This window comes from Crotalus tigris, unplaced genomic scaffold, assembly GCF_016545835.1.
Source record: "Crotalus tigris isolate CLP2741 ecotype Arizona unplaced genomic scaffold, ASM1654583v1 scf7180000018515.689212, whole genome shotgun sequence".
NCBI lineage: Eukaryota > Metazoa > Chordata > Lepidosauria > Squamata > Viperidae > Crotalus > Crotalus tigris.
This window is the reverse complement of record NW_024097050.1, coordinates 597,473-614,909: the sequence shown is the minus strand read 5'-3', so window position 1 is coordinate 614,909 and position 17,437 is coordinate 597,473. Positions and strand designations below refer to the sequence as shown.

At 37.3% G+C, this 17,437-nt stretch overlaps 1 protein-coding gene across 1 annotated transcript in view; it reads right to left on the bottom strand.

Annotated features, from left to right (window-relative positions):
- Positions 1–15,939: 15,939 nt before the first annotated feature.
- TMEFF2 (transmembrane protein with EGF like and two follistatin like domains 2) overlaps positions 15,940–17,437 on the bottom strand; it is a 281,771-nt gene continuing 280,273 nt past the window's right edge. Inside the window, exon 10 of the mRNA XM_039353324.1 lies at positions 15,940–16,319. Within this exon, the coding sequence (XP_039209258.1) occupies positions 16,223–16,319 (97 nt within the window). The 3' untranslated portion in view covers positions 15,940–16,222. The remainder of the gene's footprint in view (positions 16,320–17,437) is intronic.

Here is a 17,437-nt window from a genome sequence, read left to right as displayed (position 1 = left end):
GAATCCCATTCACCAACTAGGAACTCCCCTGATATCATCACATAAACTGCCTGATTTCAATGGTTTTTGCTGAATCAGGGCATTCCTAATAAACGCAGCCTCTCGTTACCTTTTAAGGCACATTCTAAGTATGTGGTCCACAGCCAAGAATAAATCAAAATTCAGATCATTTTGGGATAAGAATTTGCCTAAATCTCCATATTTCACCATAAATGCAGTGACAAGAACTTGAGTTTTCCAAGAAAGAAAACAGTAAGAGAAAGCAAATCTGACAGATACATTACAGTTCCATTATGCCAGGGACAGTCTTCTTACAGAAATACACCAGGCTGTGGTGGACTCCCGTTGCAGCAATTGAGATGTATTGAACTTTCATGGTATGCATGGATGCTCCCAGTTTGTTCAATGGAGTTCATCCCAGGTGTGCATACAGAACATACTTCTTTATCAATCAGGTTTTCCAAGGAACTGACTGTATTTGTGACCTCTTTTTTTAAAATATAATACATCTCACAGGCATTGCCTAAATATTTCTCAGCCTGGTTTTTCTCAATGTGGTGTCCCCCAGATGTGATAAAACTGGATTTTCACTGGCAGAACCATGTTGCCAAGAAACATTTGGAATTGTAGCTCAAGCACATTTAGAGGACACCAGTTTGGCAGAAAAGTATACAAACAAACATTACATTATTCTAAAATAGAGTATTTTAAAATATTTATTTCAATTCTTCTCCATCATGAAAATGACAACCTAGAACCTGGATGGTCAAGTGGGAGTCCTTGAACTTTGTATGCAGCCCCAGATCTTATTTTATGTCTCCTATTTCATGCAAAGCTACCTGATTGGACTGCAGAAATCCAAATTAGCACTAGATAGCAGCAAAAAGGCCAGAGTTTTCAGTGTATATTTGCTACCATCTAGTGACCATCCAAAGTTTTGAAGCCCAGATCTGGTATCCCTAAGTTCATACCCAAATTGTTCTGCTGAAATCTTGTGGTAAATACTTATCCTACCTGAAGAAAGACTCTGGTCCTGATTTAGACCCAGTATAAGGTGTTGTTATAGGTTGAAAGAAGAGCTCAGGTTGAATCAATTGTAGAATCTTGCTTATGTTTACTTACACTGATGTAGCATTTTATGTGAATATAATGTGCAATATAAATGTTCTTCATTGTACTTTTCGTGTAAGAACAGAATTTTTATTATTGTGCTAATCTGCATTTACTAATTGACTCCAGAGTTCTTGCCTGGAAAGGAGGCTGTAAATTCAAGCCATTTCCTTATCTTATTCCCTTCTACAGTGAAGTACAGATATTGCTTGTTAGAATAATAATTAGAGCTTTGCATAGGTCTATAGCAAACTGCTATGTTTCCTTTCAAAGAATGTGGAAGATGTCATGCCTCTGTTGTGATTATCTTGTTTCCTTATCAATTTTTAAAGCAATTCTTTCAATCAGTTGGGATTTTCTGCCAGTGTATATACATGCTCCATTGTCACATTCTGTAGAAAAGTTATATAATCTGGTGCGGTTGTTGTTGTTTTTTTTTTCTTGAGTTCAGAAGATCAGTAACTCACCATAACCTGTTAACTTTAGATGAGTAATGAACATTGGACCCTCTCTAGCTATTTGGCTCTTCTGGAATTCTTTTCTGCCACAATGGCACAGAATCTTAAATGGGAGGACATATGCAGGAGGTATAAGCTTCTGTGTTTCTGCTGCCTATGCAATTACTTTTAATAGTGGTATTATGATTCATCCTGATTTGCATCTACATTGTCTAACAACTGTGATGGTTGGGGTGCATCCAAAGGTGAAATAACTGTATTTTCAAATGATAAATTATTATGTGTGATGAACTGTTTCATATAACAAAAGCCTTTGGCTCCGATGAAAGCATCTTTACAAATTATTACTTGCATGTGGATACAGATTGGTATGAATATTCGCTTGTTGCTATGGCATGATTTTTCCCCTCTAGTCACTAACCAAATCATTTTATCTTTTTCTATACAATCATATTAAGTGAGGTTTCCTCATTAGATTGTATGATGCCGTATCAACTGGTAAGGAAAGTTATTTAGAGGTAGGAAGTTCTTGATACCCTATAAATACTTGCACCAGAAATTACTAGCAAAGATCCATCATATCTTGTCTCTTAGTCACTCAGTTGCTGGGGAAGAAAAAAGGAGAAGGGGGAAATAGGGTGAAGAGGAGAAGGAAGAAAAATAATATCAGAGACTGGCCATATTCTAAACCAAGATACCAGTCTACAACCTTCACTCATTCTTTCCCTTCCAGTGCTTCCCATCAATCTGCTACTCATCCTATCCTGCCCCATTTGTATCCCAGCACTCCTTCCCCATTATTCTTAGACTCAGATTCTCCAAGACAATTGGTTGCCTAACTGATGGTGAGCATGGTTCCTAGGCATCATATGGGTAGGCTGTCCTTCTTGGGTGGGTAGATGACCCAGAGAGGTAACATAGGAACATAAAGCAGCTGTGGGCACTAGTAGGGACTAACTTCTCCCCACATGCCCATGTTGTTGTGTTGTAGGGTCTCTGTCCTTTCTGGCCATTCATTCCTCATCTGTTGTGGATTCCAAGTTGGACTGATCAACTTATCTGTCCCCATGGGCTGCTGCTTCTTAGGGACCCAGGCTAGATCCTACCAGGATCTCTTTTTTTAATATTCCTACATCAGGGCTCTTTGTTTCCTGTTTACAGTATATGTCCCCATGTGTTGCTCAGTCCCTTTTGCATTTCATCCAAGATGCTTTATAGCCCAGAATGGTAATCAATTTCATAGAAATGAGTGGATCCTCTCTCATTCTGCTCAGGTTTAGATAGATGAGTGGTTTGATATTCTGTGTCTTTCTCCTGCCATCTTTTAAAATTTTATAAATTTGGATATCAATTGTTCACTGTCCTTAGAAGTGGCCAGAGAGGGATTGTGAATGAATTATAAAACTCTTGTTAAAGATGGAAGAGTCTATCTAGACAACCTCCCTCCTCACCAGTCAGAATAGAAGTCTAAGGATGTTTCTGTGGCCACTCATTGAACTTGTCCAATGAAGGAGAGTCCACCACTTCTCCAGTTGGTCTCTTGTTAAACTGCTTTTGCCCTGGGAAGCTTTTATAACATTTAATCAGAATATGCTTTCCTATAGCTTAAATCCCTTATTCTAGGTCTTGAACTCTGCAGTATGAATGTATCTGTATGACATATTTTCAGGTATTTGAAGACTGCTATTGAAAACTTCTTTGTTTTTAGTCAATACTAAACATACATAATTTCTTCATTCTCTTTTTATAATTTCTAGTCCCCTGAACACTATATCTTGCTTCTTTAACTCTGTTACAATTTTTCTGAATGCTTTGTAAAGTTCTTTTTGGTCTTCCATCTTCATATTCTTTGTCACTTATTAATTTTGACTCCAGCCAATGCACCAATTTCTCTTCATTTCTCCATTAACACATCTATCTCTTCTAGACAGTTGTCCAAAATTTGTTGAGTTTAATGTTTAAAATTAATTGAAAATTTAACTCAAAAAGTCACAGTGCTTGGCCTAAGGACTGATCAAAGCAGAATAAATAGGAATTATGTGATTCAGAAATTATACATCTGTTTCTACAGGCTAAACCTACATTTTCTTTTCTTGCAGTTGCATTACATTACTGGTATATATTTAGTTTATAAACAACTACTAATCCTATTTTTTTTACATAATTGTCATTGCCAAACTGGCTATTTATTCCCTTATCCTATACGTGTGCATTTAATTTTCATGTTAAAAATGAAGAATTTTACATCTGAAGCAATTCTTCTGGTATCATATGTCAACGATACATCATTTTATAAAAGTTCTCTTTAAATTTGTAAAAGAGGGTGGAAGTTTCAAACCTTTTCAAATTCTGTCCCATTGATCTATTTAAATATTGTAACCAAAATTTTTGACCCATTTTACTATATGTTATTTAGGTGAATCTTCTTCTGTTTCAAATCTCAGCAAAAGTTTATACATTTTAGCAATCATATGTTCATAATTCATTTTCAAATTCCATTTTATGATATGCTATTCCTGGTACTTTTAAAAATCTATATTACTGTAAATCTTTCCTTTACTTGTACATATGGAAACCATCATTCTACTAAATCTGTTATGTCTGTAATTTTAAGTGGGTGAAATGGTGCATCATAAGGCAAAACTTTTTCAACCAAGGTACTTCATATGGGCTAGGTTACAGAATGCCTACAAAATTCAGGACCCATGACTCCGGTGGAGTTGAAATTTGGCATATATAAAAACATTTTAATAAAACATTTTATGATACAATAAAAGTGTCAAAAACATTTCCTATAATCAACTTCTGATGTTTGATTGTGCTATACAATCAAACACAGGCTACTTTCAAAGCATTTGTGAACCTCTCCTGAATTTTTTTAAACTCTTCAGTACATTAGAATCTCTGCTATTGTTGAAAGCATTGAGGAATCTGGTTAAAAAAATATATCTCCCAAAAGATGAGGTCATGAGTTGTTGAAAACTAAATCCCTCTGCAATCAATTGTTCTGCTGATTTCATCTTAAGCTCTTCGTTTTGTTGTACAAGCAAATGTTCATAAACCATTTTTCTTTGCTCACTGTTACTTTTCTGTAAAACACTTCTTGAGCTGAGGCTAACAAAAAATATTTTCAGCCATAACTTGAGTTTGTATCTGTTCTATTTTCATAATATGGCATTCCTGAGATGACAATTTTTAAAATCTATGTTTATTTCATCATACCATAAATAACCATGCCACCCAAGCTTTAGACTATGATCACCTAATTCTGAAAATCTCTTGTTTCTTAACAAAAGCCATTCCTTCATACAAACCAAATAGCAGGGTGAAAAATACAATTTAAAATCTGGTAATCCCAATCCTTTTTCTTTTGCATATTGGAGAATGTTATATTTAATTCTTCATTTCTTCCTCTGCCTTATAAATATGTCTTTTGCCAATGTTTAAATGGTGAATCTATTTTTAAAATAGGTAGCTTGAAATAAGAACAGTATACTAGTTAACACATACATTTTTTCACACAAATTTTTCCCAACATTGACAATTGTAACTTTTCCCATCTTAATAAATTGGGAATCCACGTTCATTAGAGTATTTTACTTTCTTCTCAGACAGTTCTTTTTGGTCTTCCATCTTCATATTCTTTGTCACTTATTAATTTTGACTCCAGCCAATGCACCAATTTCTCTTCATTTCTCCATTAATACATCTATCTCTTCTAGACAGTTGTCCAAAATTTGTTGAGTTTAATGTTCAAAATTAATTGAAAATTAAACTCAAAAAGTGTTCTTAGTTTATACATGTCTTTCTTAATTTTCACCCAGAAACTTTTTTATCTTATTTTATGTCTCTATTCAACATTTCAAAATCCAGAATGAATCACAGTGATGAAAGTGGCCATCCATGCCCCAGCGCTGGGGAGGTTTTCAGAACTGTACTCAAAACTGCTTTGATCATTATTTCTTTCTAAATGGTTTATTTTTGAAAGATTAGATTAGCAATTTGGCTGGGTTGAAGTGTTCCTGACACTACTGACTACATGAAATCAAAACCCTGGGTTGTTTTGGCTTATCAGCTGCTAAAGTACATTGCTTCAATTTGGTCCAAATTGAAATTCATTGGGAGAAAGAAGTAAAAAGAATTCAAACCCTATGCTATTAACTCCTGTATTTTCAACTCCCTGTTAAGCTAATTAAATGTATCATGGGAATAGATTTTATCCAGTCACCCAGCAGATACCTGGCACAGAAGTCTTTGATTTTGCTGTTAGAAGTGGGAGAAGGAGGAAACAGAGGTTCTGCTTTGGGGTTTTACACGTATTTCTCTTCTTAGATATTTACTGCATTCATTTCCTAGTGAGTGAAAAGAGGTTTGCATTTTGGATTGAAATGGAATGTATTTCCATAGAGTCCAATAGCCAAGGTTCTTTGCTATGCTTCAAGACCTATCCTGATATTTGTTTTTCACATCTTTGATCACAGGCAACAGGCCTTTTATACCTTTATGAGCTTCCTGAATGCCATCTGATTACTCATTGTAGGAAATTTGTTCTAAATGAATCATTAGCCATATCCTTCAGGACTGCTCTTTTTTTAAAAAAAGGATTAAAGCATTTCTGGATTTCTTTAGGAGGAATGGCGAACTAAAGGCAATTTTGCAAAAGTGAAGCCGATGACCATGACAAAGACCAAAGAACCAGTGAGTAGATCAGTTCTTTGGAATCTTTCTGGATAAGGAGAGATTGCAATATGTGCTTTAGATGTCTGCTCCTTATGATATCTGATTCTGTGGATAGATTATGTTCAAAAGATGTCAATGAGGGAATGACCGAGGTGTAGCAAATTTTGTCTGACAAGATAGAAAGTACTGAGAATGGAATTACAAATCACATGCCAGGAGAATGACTGGGAAAAGGCTGCTTTATTGGATATACAAAAGAAACTGGGTGAAGTTTTAAAAATCAAAGAGGAAATACAAATGCCGAATCAAGAGAGTGACCTAGAAAATATTTTCTTACTGGATCTTGTTAAAGGCTTGTTAAACCCCTGAAGAATCTTTCAGATGGGATAAAGAAACGAGAAGAAATAAAATCCCGTAACAATAGTTGAATGAACTAAAGATTAAGACTGTTAGAAGTGAAAGGAAGAAATATAAAGTTGGTTAATGTGATCGAGGTTAAAATAAGATATTTATTAGCAAAGGTTTGGCAACCTTTCAAACTTCTTGTTGATACTAGGGTTGAAATGTTGATGATTGATAGATTTACTTATATATAAGAGATTGATATAGAATGAAGATATATCTACTTGTAATATTATACTGAGTGAAGAGTTACTAAATTTGTCCATACTTGTGAGTAAGGATGGAAGTCACATCTTTATATATTTCTTTTCTTTCTTTATCATATTTTTCTTTTTTTAGTATTCTTTTTTAAGTTATTTTATATATATTTTTTCACAATTATAATCAAAACCCTTTATAGAAGCTTATGTACTAAAAAAGAAATAAAACTTCCTTAATATAGCCTTAGAATTTTGAATAACCTATTCTTGTCTCTAATTTATTAGAATGAAGTTTAAAGATTAATATTTTATTGAGCTGCACTGTTCCAGACAATGATTCATTACACTTGCCTTAATTAAATCTTTGTTGTATAACTGTGAAGTATTTTATGCTTTTCACTGAACTTTAAGTCCTTCCTTCCTTCCTTCCTTCCTTCCTTCCTTCCTTCCTTCCTTCCTTCCTTCCTTCCTTCCTTCCTTTCCTTCCTTCCAAAATAAACATTACTTAAGGCAACATCAAAATCCTACATCATAGTAACCTGATGTTGAGTTCATAAAGGATGAACGAAGAACAGTCATCTAGACATTGGATGAACAACATTGATAAATGCAATAGTTATCACTGTTATTGGTACTGAATGTCAAAGGACCACAAGCACAACAAATAGCATTTAATAAAGTAAATGATGAAATTACAAACAAGGTGATCATTCTTTTTTCCATTTATACCATGACTTTTGGCTTCAAGTTGGAGATTAACCCAATCCAGCTGTGGTTCTGGAGATATAATGATAGACAGACAGATTTCAGGCATCATAGGAAGATCTCCCCTCCCCCCACTTCCTATATTGCAATTGTTAATTTGGGGAGAACAGGAATATATGCCTTTGTGGTTAGGGTACTTTCAACTTTGCAAGAACCTGAAATACTGTAAGATTGTGTGTGTGTGTGTGTGTGACATGACTATTGGATGTTGGTTTGATTTCTTAGCCACATGGGTAAATTACATTCAGTTGTATTCTCTTTCTCACAATGCCTTAGAATACCAGAGACACTGTGGGAAATTGAAACAATGGCTAATTGTGTCAGTGCATTTATCTAGAGTTTCAGCCTATGATAATGCAAAGGTGAGTGGCAGGACTCTCATTAAAGGTGGTGTCTTTGAGTCTCTGAGTCACTGAGTAGTTGTCAGATGATTATCTCCTTTGCATCTTCTTTCTCCTTAAACTATAATCTTGGCTGGAGAGAAATTAGAGCTTGTAGTAAAATTGATTGGACTCAAGGTAGCTAAGTAGGTAGGTCCATTTCATTCTAGTTAAAATATATTGTGCCAAATATTTGACTGTGACACCTCTTTGTTCTTTGAAAAAAGCAAACCTTTAGCATTTTTGGACTGAAAAAGTTATATAAGAAGAAACTATGGAAACTAGTAATCAAAATAGTGTTTGGGGGAAAAAAAAACCTTCCAAGCAATGGATTTCAGTACTAATCTTGCTAGTCTCTTGTTTTCCTCCTTGTAACTAGGAAATCATGAATCATACATATCACGAGACTGTACAGTTAATTCAAAAACATGTTTGCTTTGTATAATTTATCACAGAATTCACATTTTGATGTAGAATTTGGATTATGCTTCCCTCGCCTCACAAATGTATATATTTTGAAAACATGTGGGTGTGTGTGCTAAACTATTTGCTATTATAAACTCTTCAATCTTACTTTATGTGTGCCTATTTCTAATTTGAATCAACAACAGCATGTAAACCATAAGTCAAAAATTTTGAAAAAAAATCCACCCTCCTACTAGAATTGGAAATTTACCTAAGGTAACTTGTTAAAAACAAGAAGCTTCCTCATAGTTTTTGTGCAACATGTTGAATTAGACACATCCTTGGTTAGTTTGTGTTTTAATGTTTCATGTAAATAAGAATACTGAGCAGGTCAATATAACTGAGCTTGATCCAACAGGCTTGTGTGATTTTGTGATGCTCCCAGTGAGTCAGGATCCCTATATTGAATGTAATCCAATTTGTCTAGGAGAACGTCTGAGTGAATTATAACTCCTAAATATATTATGTATTACAGTTTAATATTTAGAGGGATTCTCTAAATCAATGAAAAAAACCAGTAAGCTTAAATGGTCCTTGTTTGGGTCAGGCCTATTGACATCTGCTCATTCTGGAGGTGCTCAATAAGCTTATGAGATATTCACAGCCCTTTCGTCAGAGTTCATATAACTTGCTACCTTTCATTTGATAATGTACCCATCCAGCCTAGAAATAGCCAAAATAACTCAATTGATTTCATTTTAGCCTATCAGCATCTTTCATTTGCATTATGAAAACTAACTGCTGGTTACAAAAGAAAGAAAATAAGCAAAAGCACAATAAGAAGCATTTATTTAAGTAACAATAATGACCCATGACAGATTTTATTTTTCTGGGCTCAAAGATCACCTCAGATGGGGACTACAGCCAAGAAATTAAAAGACGCTTGCTCCTGGGGAGGAAAGCTATGGCAAATCTAGACAGCATACTAAAAAGCAGAGACATCACCCTGCCAACAAAAGTGCGTATAGTCCAGGCCATGGTTTTCCCAGTTGCAATGTATGGCTGTGAAAGTTGGACCATAAGAAAGGCTGAGCGCAAAAGAATTGAGGCCTTTGAACTATGGTGCTGGAGAAGACTCCTGCGAGTCCCTTGGACTGCAAGGCGTTCAAACCGGTCAGTCCTAGAAGAGATCAACCCCGACTGCTCTTTAGAAGGCCAGATCCTGAAGTTGAAACTCAAGTACTTTGGCCACCTAATGAGAAGGAAGGACTCACTGGAGAAGAGCCTAATGCTGGGAAAGATTGAGGGCAATAGAAGAAGGGGACAACAGAGAATGAGATGGCTGGATGGAGTCACTGAAGCAGTAGGTGTGAATTTAAATGAACTCCAGAAGATGGTAGAGGACAGGAAGACCTGGAGGAACGTTGTCCATGGGGTTGTGATGGGTCGGACATGACTTCGCAATTAACAACAACAACAAATGATCCATCCAGCTTGCTTACTTTGTGGCTAGCATAACTGTTTGAGTCCATATCACTTTTATAAATCAATGAATGCCATGATCTAATTATTTGAAAAATGTAAAACATGCAGGATCAAGAGCTTCTCGTTCAGGACATTTCCAGCTGACCACCTCCACTTGGTTCCTCCATTTGTTTTAGTAAGACTCTGCCCTGGCCACCTACTTCCCATTACGTTTATTTGCATTTCAAACATGAGGGACTGATACAGCCCAATTATACATCTTTTATGATGGATCAGATATGAACAGAGCCATTCAAAACAGATTGTAAGGACCAGAGCTTCAACCCTGAATAATGTTTTGCTTCTTTCATATCTGCCTGGAAAATAAATGAAGTTGAGATGCCTAAACTGACAGAATTAATCATGGGAGAATCTGGTGTTTTCTGCATTGACGGATTTGTTTTATTTGGTTTTCAGGACTACTATTCGCTCACACTCCTCCTTCTGCCACCGTTTCTCTTCTTACGTTTGCATAAGCTCTTAATGACTTCACCTACTACCAGTAAAGGTCACAGAAAAGCTATACTTGAAAAAAAAAATATAGCAAGCAAAGGTCAGCTCTAAAGCCTTAACCAGGATTTGATCATCTGAATAGAGGCTTCCTCATTCAAACAGTAGGTCACATGTATCATGCCAAGCAAGGACCCAAATCGAGACAGAAATGGAAAAGTGTAATGTGAAGATGAAAATGGTACCCCACCTCAGTCTTCAGTTCTCTAGAAGAAGACACATTTACCATGGCTTCTGGTGCTTATAGCCATTCCCTCAAATGGAAGAGTCTGCATGAGGACAGTCCTGTTCCTGGCACAGTCCACAAGGATTTTGACGAGCATCAGGTGGCGACACTGCTGTTATTGTAGCATATACAGAAAAGGGCAGAGGCATTGTGATTTTGGCAGGCTGCTTCAGCATGTGTAAGACAGATAAAGTAAGGCAAAATATTTGCCTGACCTAATGATAAAGAGTTGGGAACAAACTATATTCAGAAAAAGGGCCCTTTGCCATATCTTCCCCATATTTCCCCTACCTCCTCCCCCCGCCTTCCTGGCTTCAGAATGAGCACTTGTGTTTTAAACTTTTCTCAATTTACTGAGTTCAGGTTAGAGGGACATGGAATGAATATAATAAAATATCTTTTAAAAATATTTTAATATCTAATAAAATATCTTTGGAGTGCTCATTCCTTCACAAATTATTAAGACTGGCAATGGCTCAGTAAAAGACTTACATGTAGTTTATACGAACTATAGCTATAAGCAAACTGATGAAAGAAAAAATAATGAATTTCATTTCCTTATTGTTTTTTTCTGATTTAAGCTTATATTAGATAAGCTTAAATCAGATTTTGTTAAAATGTGTAATGGTTTAGGATAGACTGATTTACGTATCTCACAAATCTGACTTTTATTAGCTTTCTTATGTAATGAACCTATTTTTTTCTTGATTATCACCATCTTATGACCTAATATACATCAAAAAAGGCCTTTTTGTTATAGTTACAAGAACCAGTTTAGTCTAGTGGTTACAGGCAATAGATTAGGAGTGGGAAAACCTGAGTTCTAGATCTGCCTTAGGCAGGAACCCACTCATGTTCTCTCAGTCCTAGAAAGAAAGGAGGGACGAGCCATGTCTGACAATGCTGCCTGCCAGAAAACAAAACTTGCTCATCTAATTAATTCTCACCTGTGCATGTTTGGCTATATTGTTGCTGTTGTTGCTGCTGTTATGATGGTTGTTTTCTCCTTGTCTACCCAATGTTTAATAACTGCCCTGCAGCCATCCTCTCCTTCCCCTTTGGCTCACTATGCTCCTCCAGCCAGCCAATGCCGCAATCTCCTTCTCACTGTGTTAGGTGTTTTCACACAGTAAGGGAAGGATGAAAAAGAAAAGAAATAAAATGGTTTCTTTTGAGGGGAAAGCAAAATGGCCACCGTTTGGCAGGAAAGGTTAAGAGGGTTGGATGGCTTGGAGCATGCCAAGGTTTAGTGAAATCCCAGAAGGGAGGAAAGATGAAATGGGAGTTCCTTGCCCTGTAACTCCCCCCAAAATACACTGTGCGGGCGTGTGCTCTCTCTCTCTCTCTCCCTCCCCCCCCCTCTCTCTCTGGAGAGCATCAGTAACAGACTGAACTATTATGCAGAATCTTACTTCTGTCGCTATGCTGCTATAATGCACACATTCTCTTTCCCATGGTGCCATTTCCTTATATTTTATCCAATATACATTCATCTATGGTCCATCTACATATATTGCAATCAAGAGCTAATTGTGTCACTTTACATATTCGTGTATCAGCTGGGAACTGAAATACTACTATTGATTTTTTTTTAGTTGCAGTATTCCATTAGTGATGAAAACCTGAAACGAGAATAGATAAAACTTGAAAAATTAAGTTTTTTTTGTCATAGACACTTTTATTAAACCTGAACACACACACAAAAAAAGCAAAACTCAACTGCTTTTTGTCACTTTAGGGGAAAATGTGCACTTCCCCCCTTCCCCAAATGGAGCAAATCAAATTATTACAGATCTGAATTGACATGTCCAATAACCAGTGGTGGGATTCAAATATGTGAACAACCGGTTCTCTATGTGGATGCCGTTTCCGGAAGTCCATTCTGGGCCTGGGCAACAAAAAAGTAGCTACCGGTTCTGCCTAAGTGGTGTGAACCAGCTGAATCCCACCACTGCCAATAACTACAATTTAGTTTCACTTTCTTTTAGTGTTTTTGGAGTTGCCATGACCAAATGTTGGAAACTGCCATTCCTACTGAAACCAGCTCTTAATGTTCTTATCCAGTCCCAAAATGAAACTAGTTTGAATCCTCTGTTGTTTAGGTCAGCATCTCATCTTGTGTCTCTTGCAATGATGGGGACTATTTTAATTTCTGTCATGCAGACACTATCCAAAGGTGCCTCTTGACATCAAATTCTCAGCCCAGTGAAAGCTAGGGGCCACTGTTGCACTGCATGCCAAGGATAGTCCAAGAAACCGTGAATTGAATAGACCATTCATATCTTCTCTGAACTGCAATGGGTACCTCTTATCTGAATGCCACAAAAGTGATGCACTATTTTGACGGTGTGCCAAATCACCAGTTCTGATTGTTTTTCAATCCAGCAACAGCCTGCGTGCAGTTCAGTTTTTATCTGTAGGTTTCTGCTAAGTTTAACCTAGAGAGCAGGACTGCATAAAAAAAGACTTGGAGAAATCTCCCTATCTCTGTTCCGTTTTTTTTTTTTAAAAAAAATTCAAATAGATCTCAGTAAAAAAAAATTTCTTCAAAAGACCTAAAAGGTTCCTTTGAAAACAAAATGATTAAAAGTTGTTTTGCCTCTTATCCGACATCAGCAAGTCCACTAAACACCTTGCTTTGCCTCTGACAGTAAATGCATTTTTCGTTGGCCACAGCTGTAAGAATGAACATTAAGTTACAGAAGCTCAGCATAGGAGATCAAATAAGTTCTACTATTTTAGTTCTCTCTTTGTGTGTGGAACAATCTAGATCAGTGGGTCTCAACCTTTCTAATGCCGCGACCCCATAATACAGTTCCCCATGTTGTGGTGACCCCCAACCACTTATACATCCCCGGGTATCAGGGGCGTGGCCAAAGAAAAGGGGGAAAAAATGGTGGACAGTCTTGTTTGGCGACCCCCATGAAATGGTCATTCGACCCCAAGTGGGGTCCCGACCCACAGGTTGAGAACCACTGATGTAGATTCTAATGAGAAGAACCCAGAAAGCAGCAGCAATTGTTCAATGATGCCAAGAGAACCTCAAGGAAGCATTCATGAAGTCATTAATCTTTTCATAGTTTAGCCCTGCCCTGTTCTTCCCACCATTCACCTCCAAATAATAATACTAATACTAACAACAGCAACAACAATATAGTTGGATGGGACCTTGGAGGTCTTCTAGCCCAACCCCCTGCTCAGGCAGGAAACCCTATACCATTTCAGACAAATGGTTGTCCAGTCTCTTCTTAAAAACTTCCAGTGTTGGAGCATTCACTGCTTCTGGAGGCAGGTTGTTCATCTTCCTATGGCATACTGTCAAACTTTGTAGTGTTTCCTTCTCTCCCATCAGCATGCCCACCCCCTCAGCCTAGAAGGGAGCCTGAGTCTTTTTTTCTTTTTCAAGTCCGGGGTAGGCAGGGTATCTGGAACAACCCTCAGCAACCATTGTTCAATTCAAAGTAAATTGAAATATAAATAAGTACACAAATGAGAAATTGGTGGATGGCCTCTGATTGGAAGTGTGTGCACCTGCCCAGAAAGAAAAGGTAACATTCATTAGCAAAAAGTGTCCTGGAGTACTTGATGAAACAGTAGGGAGAAATTTCAGCCATTTGACTTTAGAGAAAGAGATGTTTGATAGGAGGGATTTTTGTGAACAGGCAAGTCCTGCCACTTGCTTATCCATTCTATGAATGTTCTTTGCCTCTGAAGGCCAGTTCCATGCTCCACAATGGGAGCCCCCTGGGTGGCTTTATGCCAGTTATTATTTCTCAGCAACCTTTTCCCCACAACTGTTATTGTATGTATGTGTGTGGGGGGCGAATGGAAAGCACCATGTACTTCGCTGCCAGTGGATATGCATCTAATGAATAAATAAATAACAGGTGACTAAACAGCAGCAGACCAGAGAAGAAATCGCCAGCAAGAATTTTGAATCAATACATTAAAAACCAGGCTTTTATTTTAATTTCCTTGAATGAATGCTTGTGCCTACAACTTAAGCAGAGTAATTTTGACACGGACTGATTAGACTACTGCAGAGGGCACCTGCATCAAAGTGCTCAAGTTGAATGGGGCATTCCTATGACTGACTAAATTGCTGCCACCCCTTCCCAGTTCTGATTAAGAAACAAAGGAATAGCAATAGCAATAAGACTTAAGCATATACAGATTCACAGTGCTTTACAGCCCTCTCTAAGCGGTTTACAGAGTCAGCCTATTGCCCCCAACAATCTGGATCTTCATTTTACCAATCTTGGAAGGATGGAAGGCTGAGTCAACCTTGAGCCAGTGAGAATCAAACTGCTGAACTGCAGGCAGGTGGCAGTCAGAAGTAGCCTGCAGTACTGCATTCTAACCACTGCACCATCACGGATCTTGCTGTGGAAAGTCAGAGTTTGAAAAACTCACATGACCAAGAAGGAAGGGATTGTGGGTGATTAGAATGGAGGAGACACCAATATTCTGAGCCATTCCCCATCTATTTCTCTCAAAAGGATGCATGGGGAGGGGGGCATTTATAGCATATTTTCTCTACAACTTCTGGCCAAATCCAAGCTATTTTCAAACTTGATTTTTCTTTTGTTGGCTTTCCCGACATTTTGTTTCATTGTTACCCTGAGCTCCTGCATATAAATTGCTTCCAATATTCCATTGGGTTGGAAAAGATTAAAAAAACAAAGAAGCCTTAAGGTAAAGGTTTTCAAGTAGGGGTCATGAGGGAAATCCAGGGGGTGTGAGAAGATGTGAAAAAGACGATTGCTGTACCAAAAAAACCAAACAAACCCCATTATAATTTTCAAATGAAAATCTGATCAGCTGGGAAGGCTGAGGGGGTGTGCATGCTGACTGGAAGGAAGGAAGCACCACAACATTTGACAAGTGTGCTGTAGGAAGGTGGGGATGAATGGTGGGAAGAACAGGGCAGGGCTGGATGATGATTAGTGGCAGATTGTTTGGGATTTGAGGGATGGAGGCCAGATGGATGTCTTTCCACAAACATAAAACGGGGAACAGATTTAATGGACATTTGGCTGGGGAGGAGTGAAACTTCCTTAAAAATTCGGAAAAGGAGCTCTATGCCAAAAACCTTTGAAATCGTTAATGAAGAGGCACCTACCAGCAAGCTCATCAAGGGCTGAGCATATGCATGTGTATGATTTATGAACTAGATGTGGAACTGAGAAATAGAAGCACCTTGAAAAGGTAACACAGTGGTTAGAATATAGCAAGTTTAAGAAAGCCAAAAAAGTAGGGTTTTTTTCTCATCACTGAGTATTTATTATATATAACAAATACATGAAAAAGAAAAAACTATATTGTGTGATATAAATAGTTTATTTACATTACAGAAAAAAACATCAAGACAATGTATACTATTTCAAATATATCCATACATAATCAAATATAGCTGTAGTACATGTTTCGTTCTGTTTTCATTGGTGTCGATTACCACAAATGCAAGGCAACATGTGTAGAACTTTTGTCTATAATACTGTATTTTGTAAGTCCAAGCTCTCTGCAGTTTACTTTTGCCATTGTGGAAACATGCGCTCTTTTTTAAATTAACCTGGTCGATGCTCTCGTTGTGTTGTCTGAACTGTAGTGCCCTGTGTTTTGCTTTTGCCTGTGAATTCTGTTGCTCCTGGGACATTTCCTGAAAGCAGCGGGGGTGGGGGGGGGAAGAGAAAGGAGGGGAAAAAAAGAGGGGAAAAAAGCATGAAATTTGTTTTGCTAAATGACAGCTGAGAATTGCAGCTATTTAAGGGCAACCGGAGATTCTACCTGTCACTCCAGCTCATCTTCTCTTGACTGCACAGCAACAGAGCTAGTAAAGAAAGGCAACCCTGTGCTTTACCCTGGCGACCCAGCTTTAATTTTGGAGCTTGGAAATGCCAGATCATTTCTCCTAGGACCTGGCTTGCATGTAGAAAGGTCTGGTTTCTCAGCTCCAGTTTATATCTCTTCCTTAAGCAATAAGGAACTATTCGCAACCATTGAAAAAGGGAGGTACAAAAAAACATGGAGAACATACTGTCTTTATTTTCAGCCAGCTTGGAGATTATGAAAGAAAAATAAAGATCATCCTCACATTAGCTTTAAGTTGTCAATGCCAATAATAAACCAGCAGGTTGTTCTCCCACCTCCAATTGATAAAAACTGTAACAATGTCCAAGCAGTGCAATGTAAACTATACACATTTTTTAAATCATCAGATGCTCTGCTGGAGGAGTAAAAAAAAACCCAATACCTTTAGAGGTTAAGAATTATAGATGTCAAAAGAAGTCTTGTATTCCATGTTTAGAGTGTAATATTGTACGGCATTCATTATTTTCAGCTTCTGAGTAGAGCTAGCTATTATCAATGCATCACAGGCCCTAGTCTTTTGAAATGCCATCAGGATCAACCATCAGTTCCCGCCATCAAAGAAACATAATTACAGTCTTTTTCTGTGAAGGATTGAAATGGCACAAGTCATGGCACCATTTTCCATTATCATGGATTGGGAGAATAGCTGCATTCAAAATTACTGTTCTCCCTAAAATCTATTTTTGTTTCAAACATGGCCAATTTCTTCCTTTGCTACTTCATTTCATATATTCCGAAGAATTTTCTCTTCGTATGTGCCTTGATTCGTTGGAATGGGATGTCGTATAAAATAAAGTAAGTTGTTGTTATAAAATAAATAAATGAAAATGTGCTAATTATTTTTTCAAAAAACTAGGATTGATCAAATCACAAAATATAAGTAAAAGTATGATGGAGGCTGAGGCG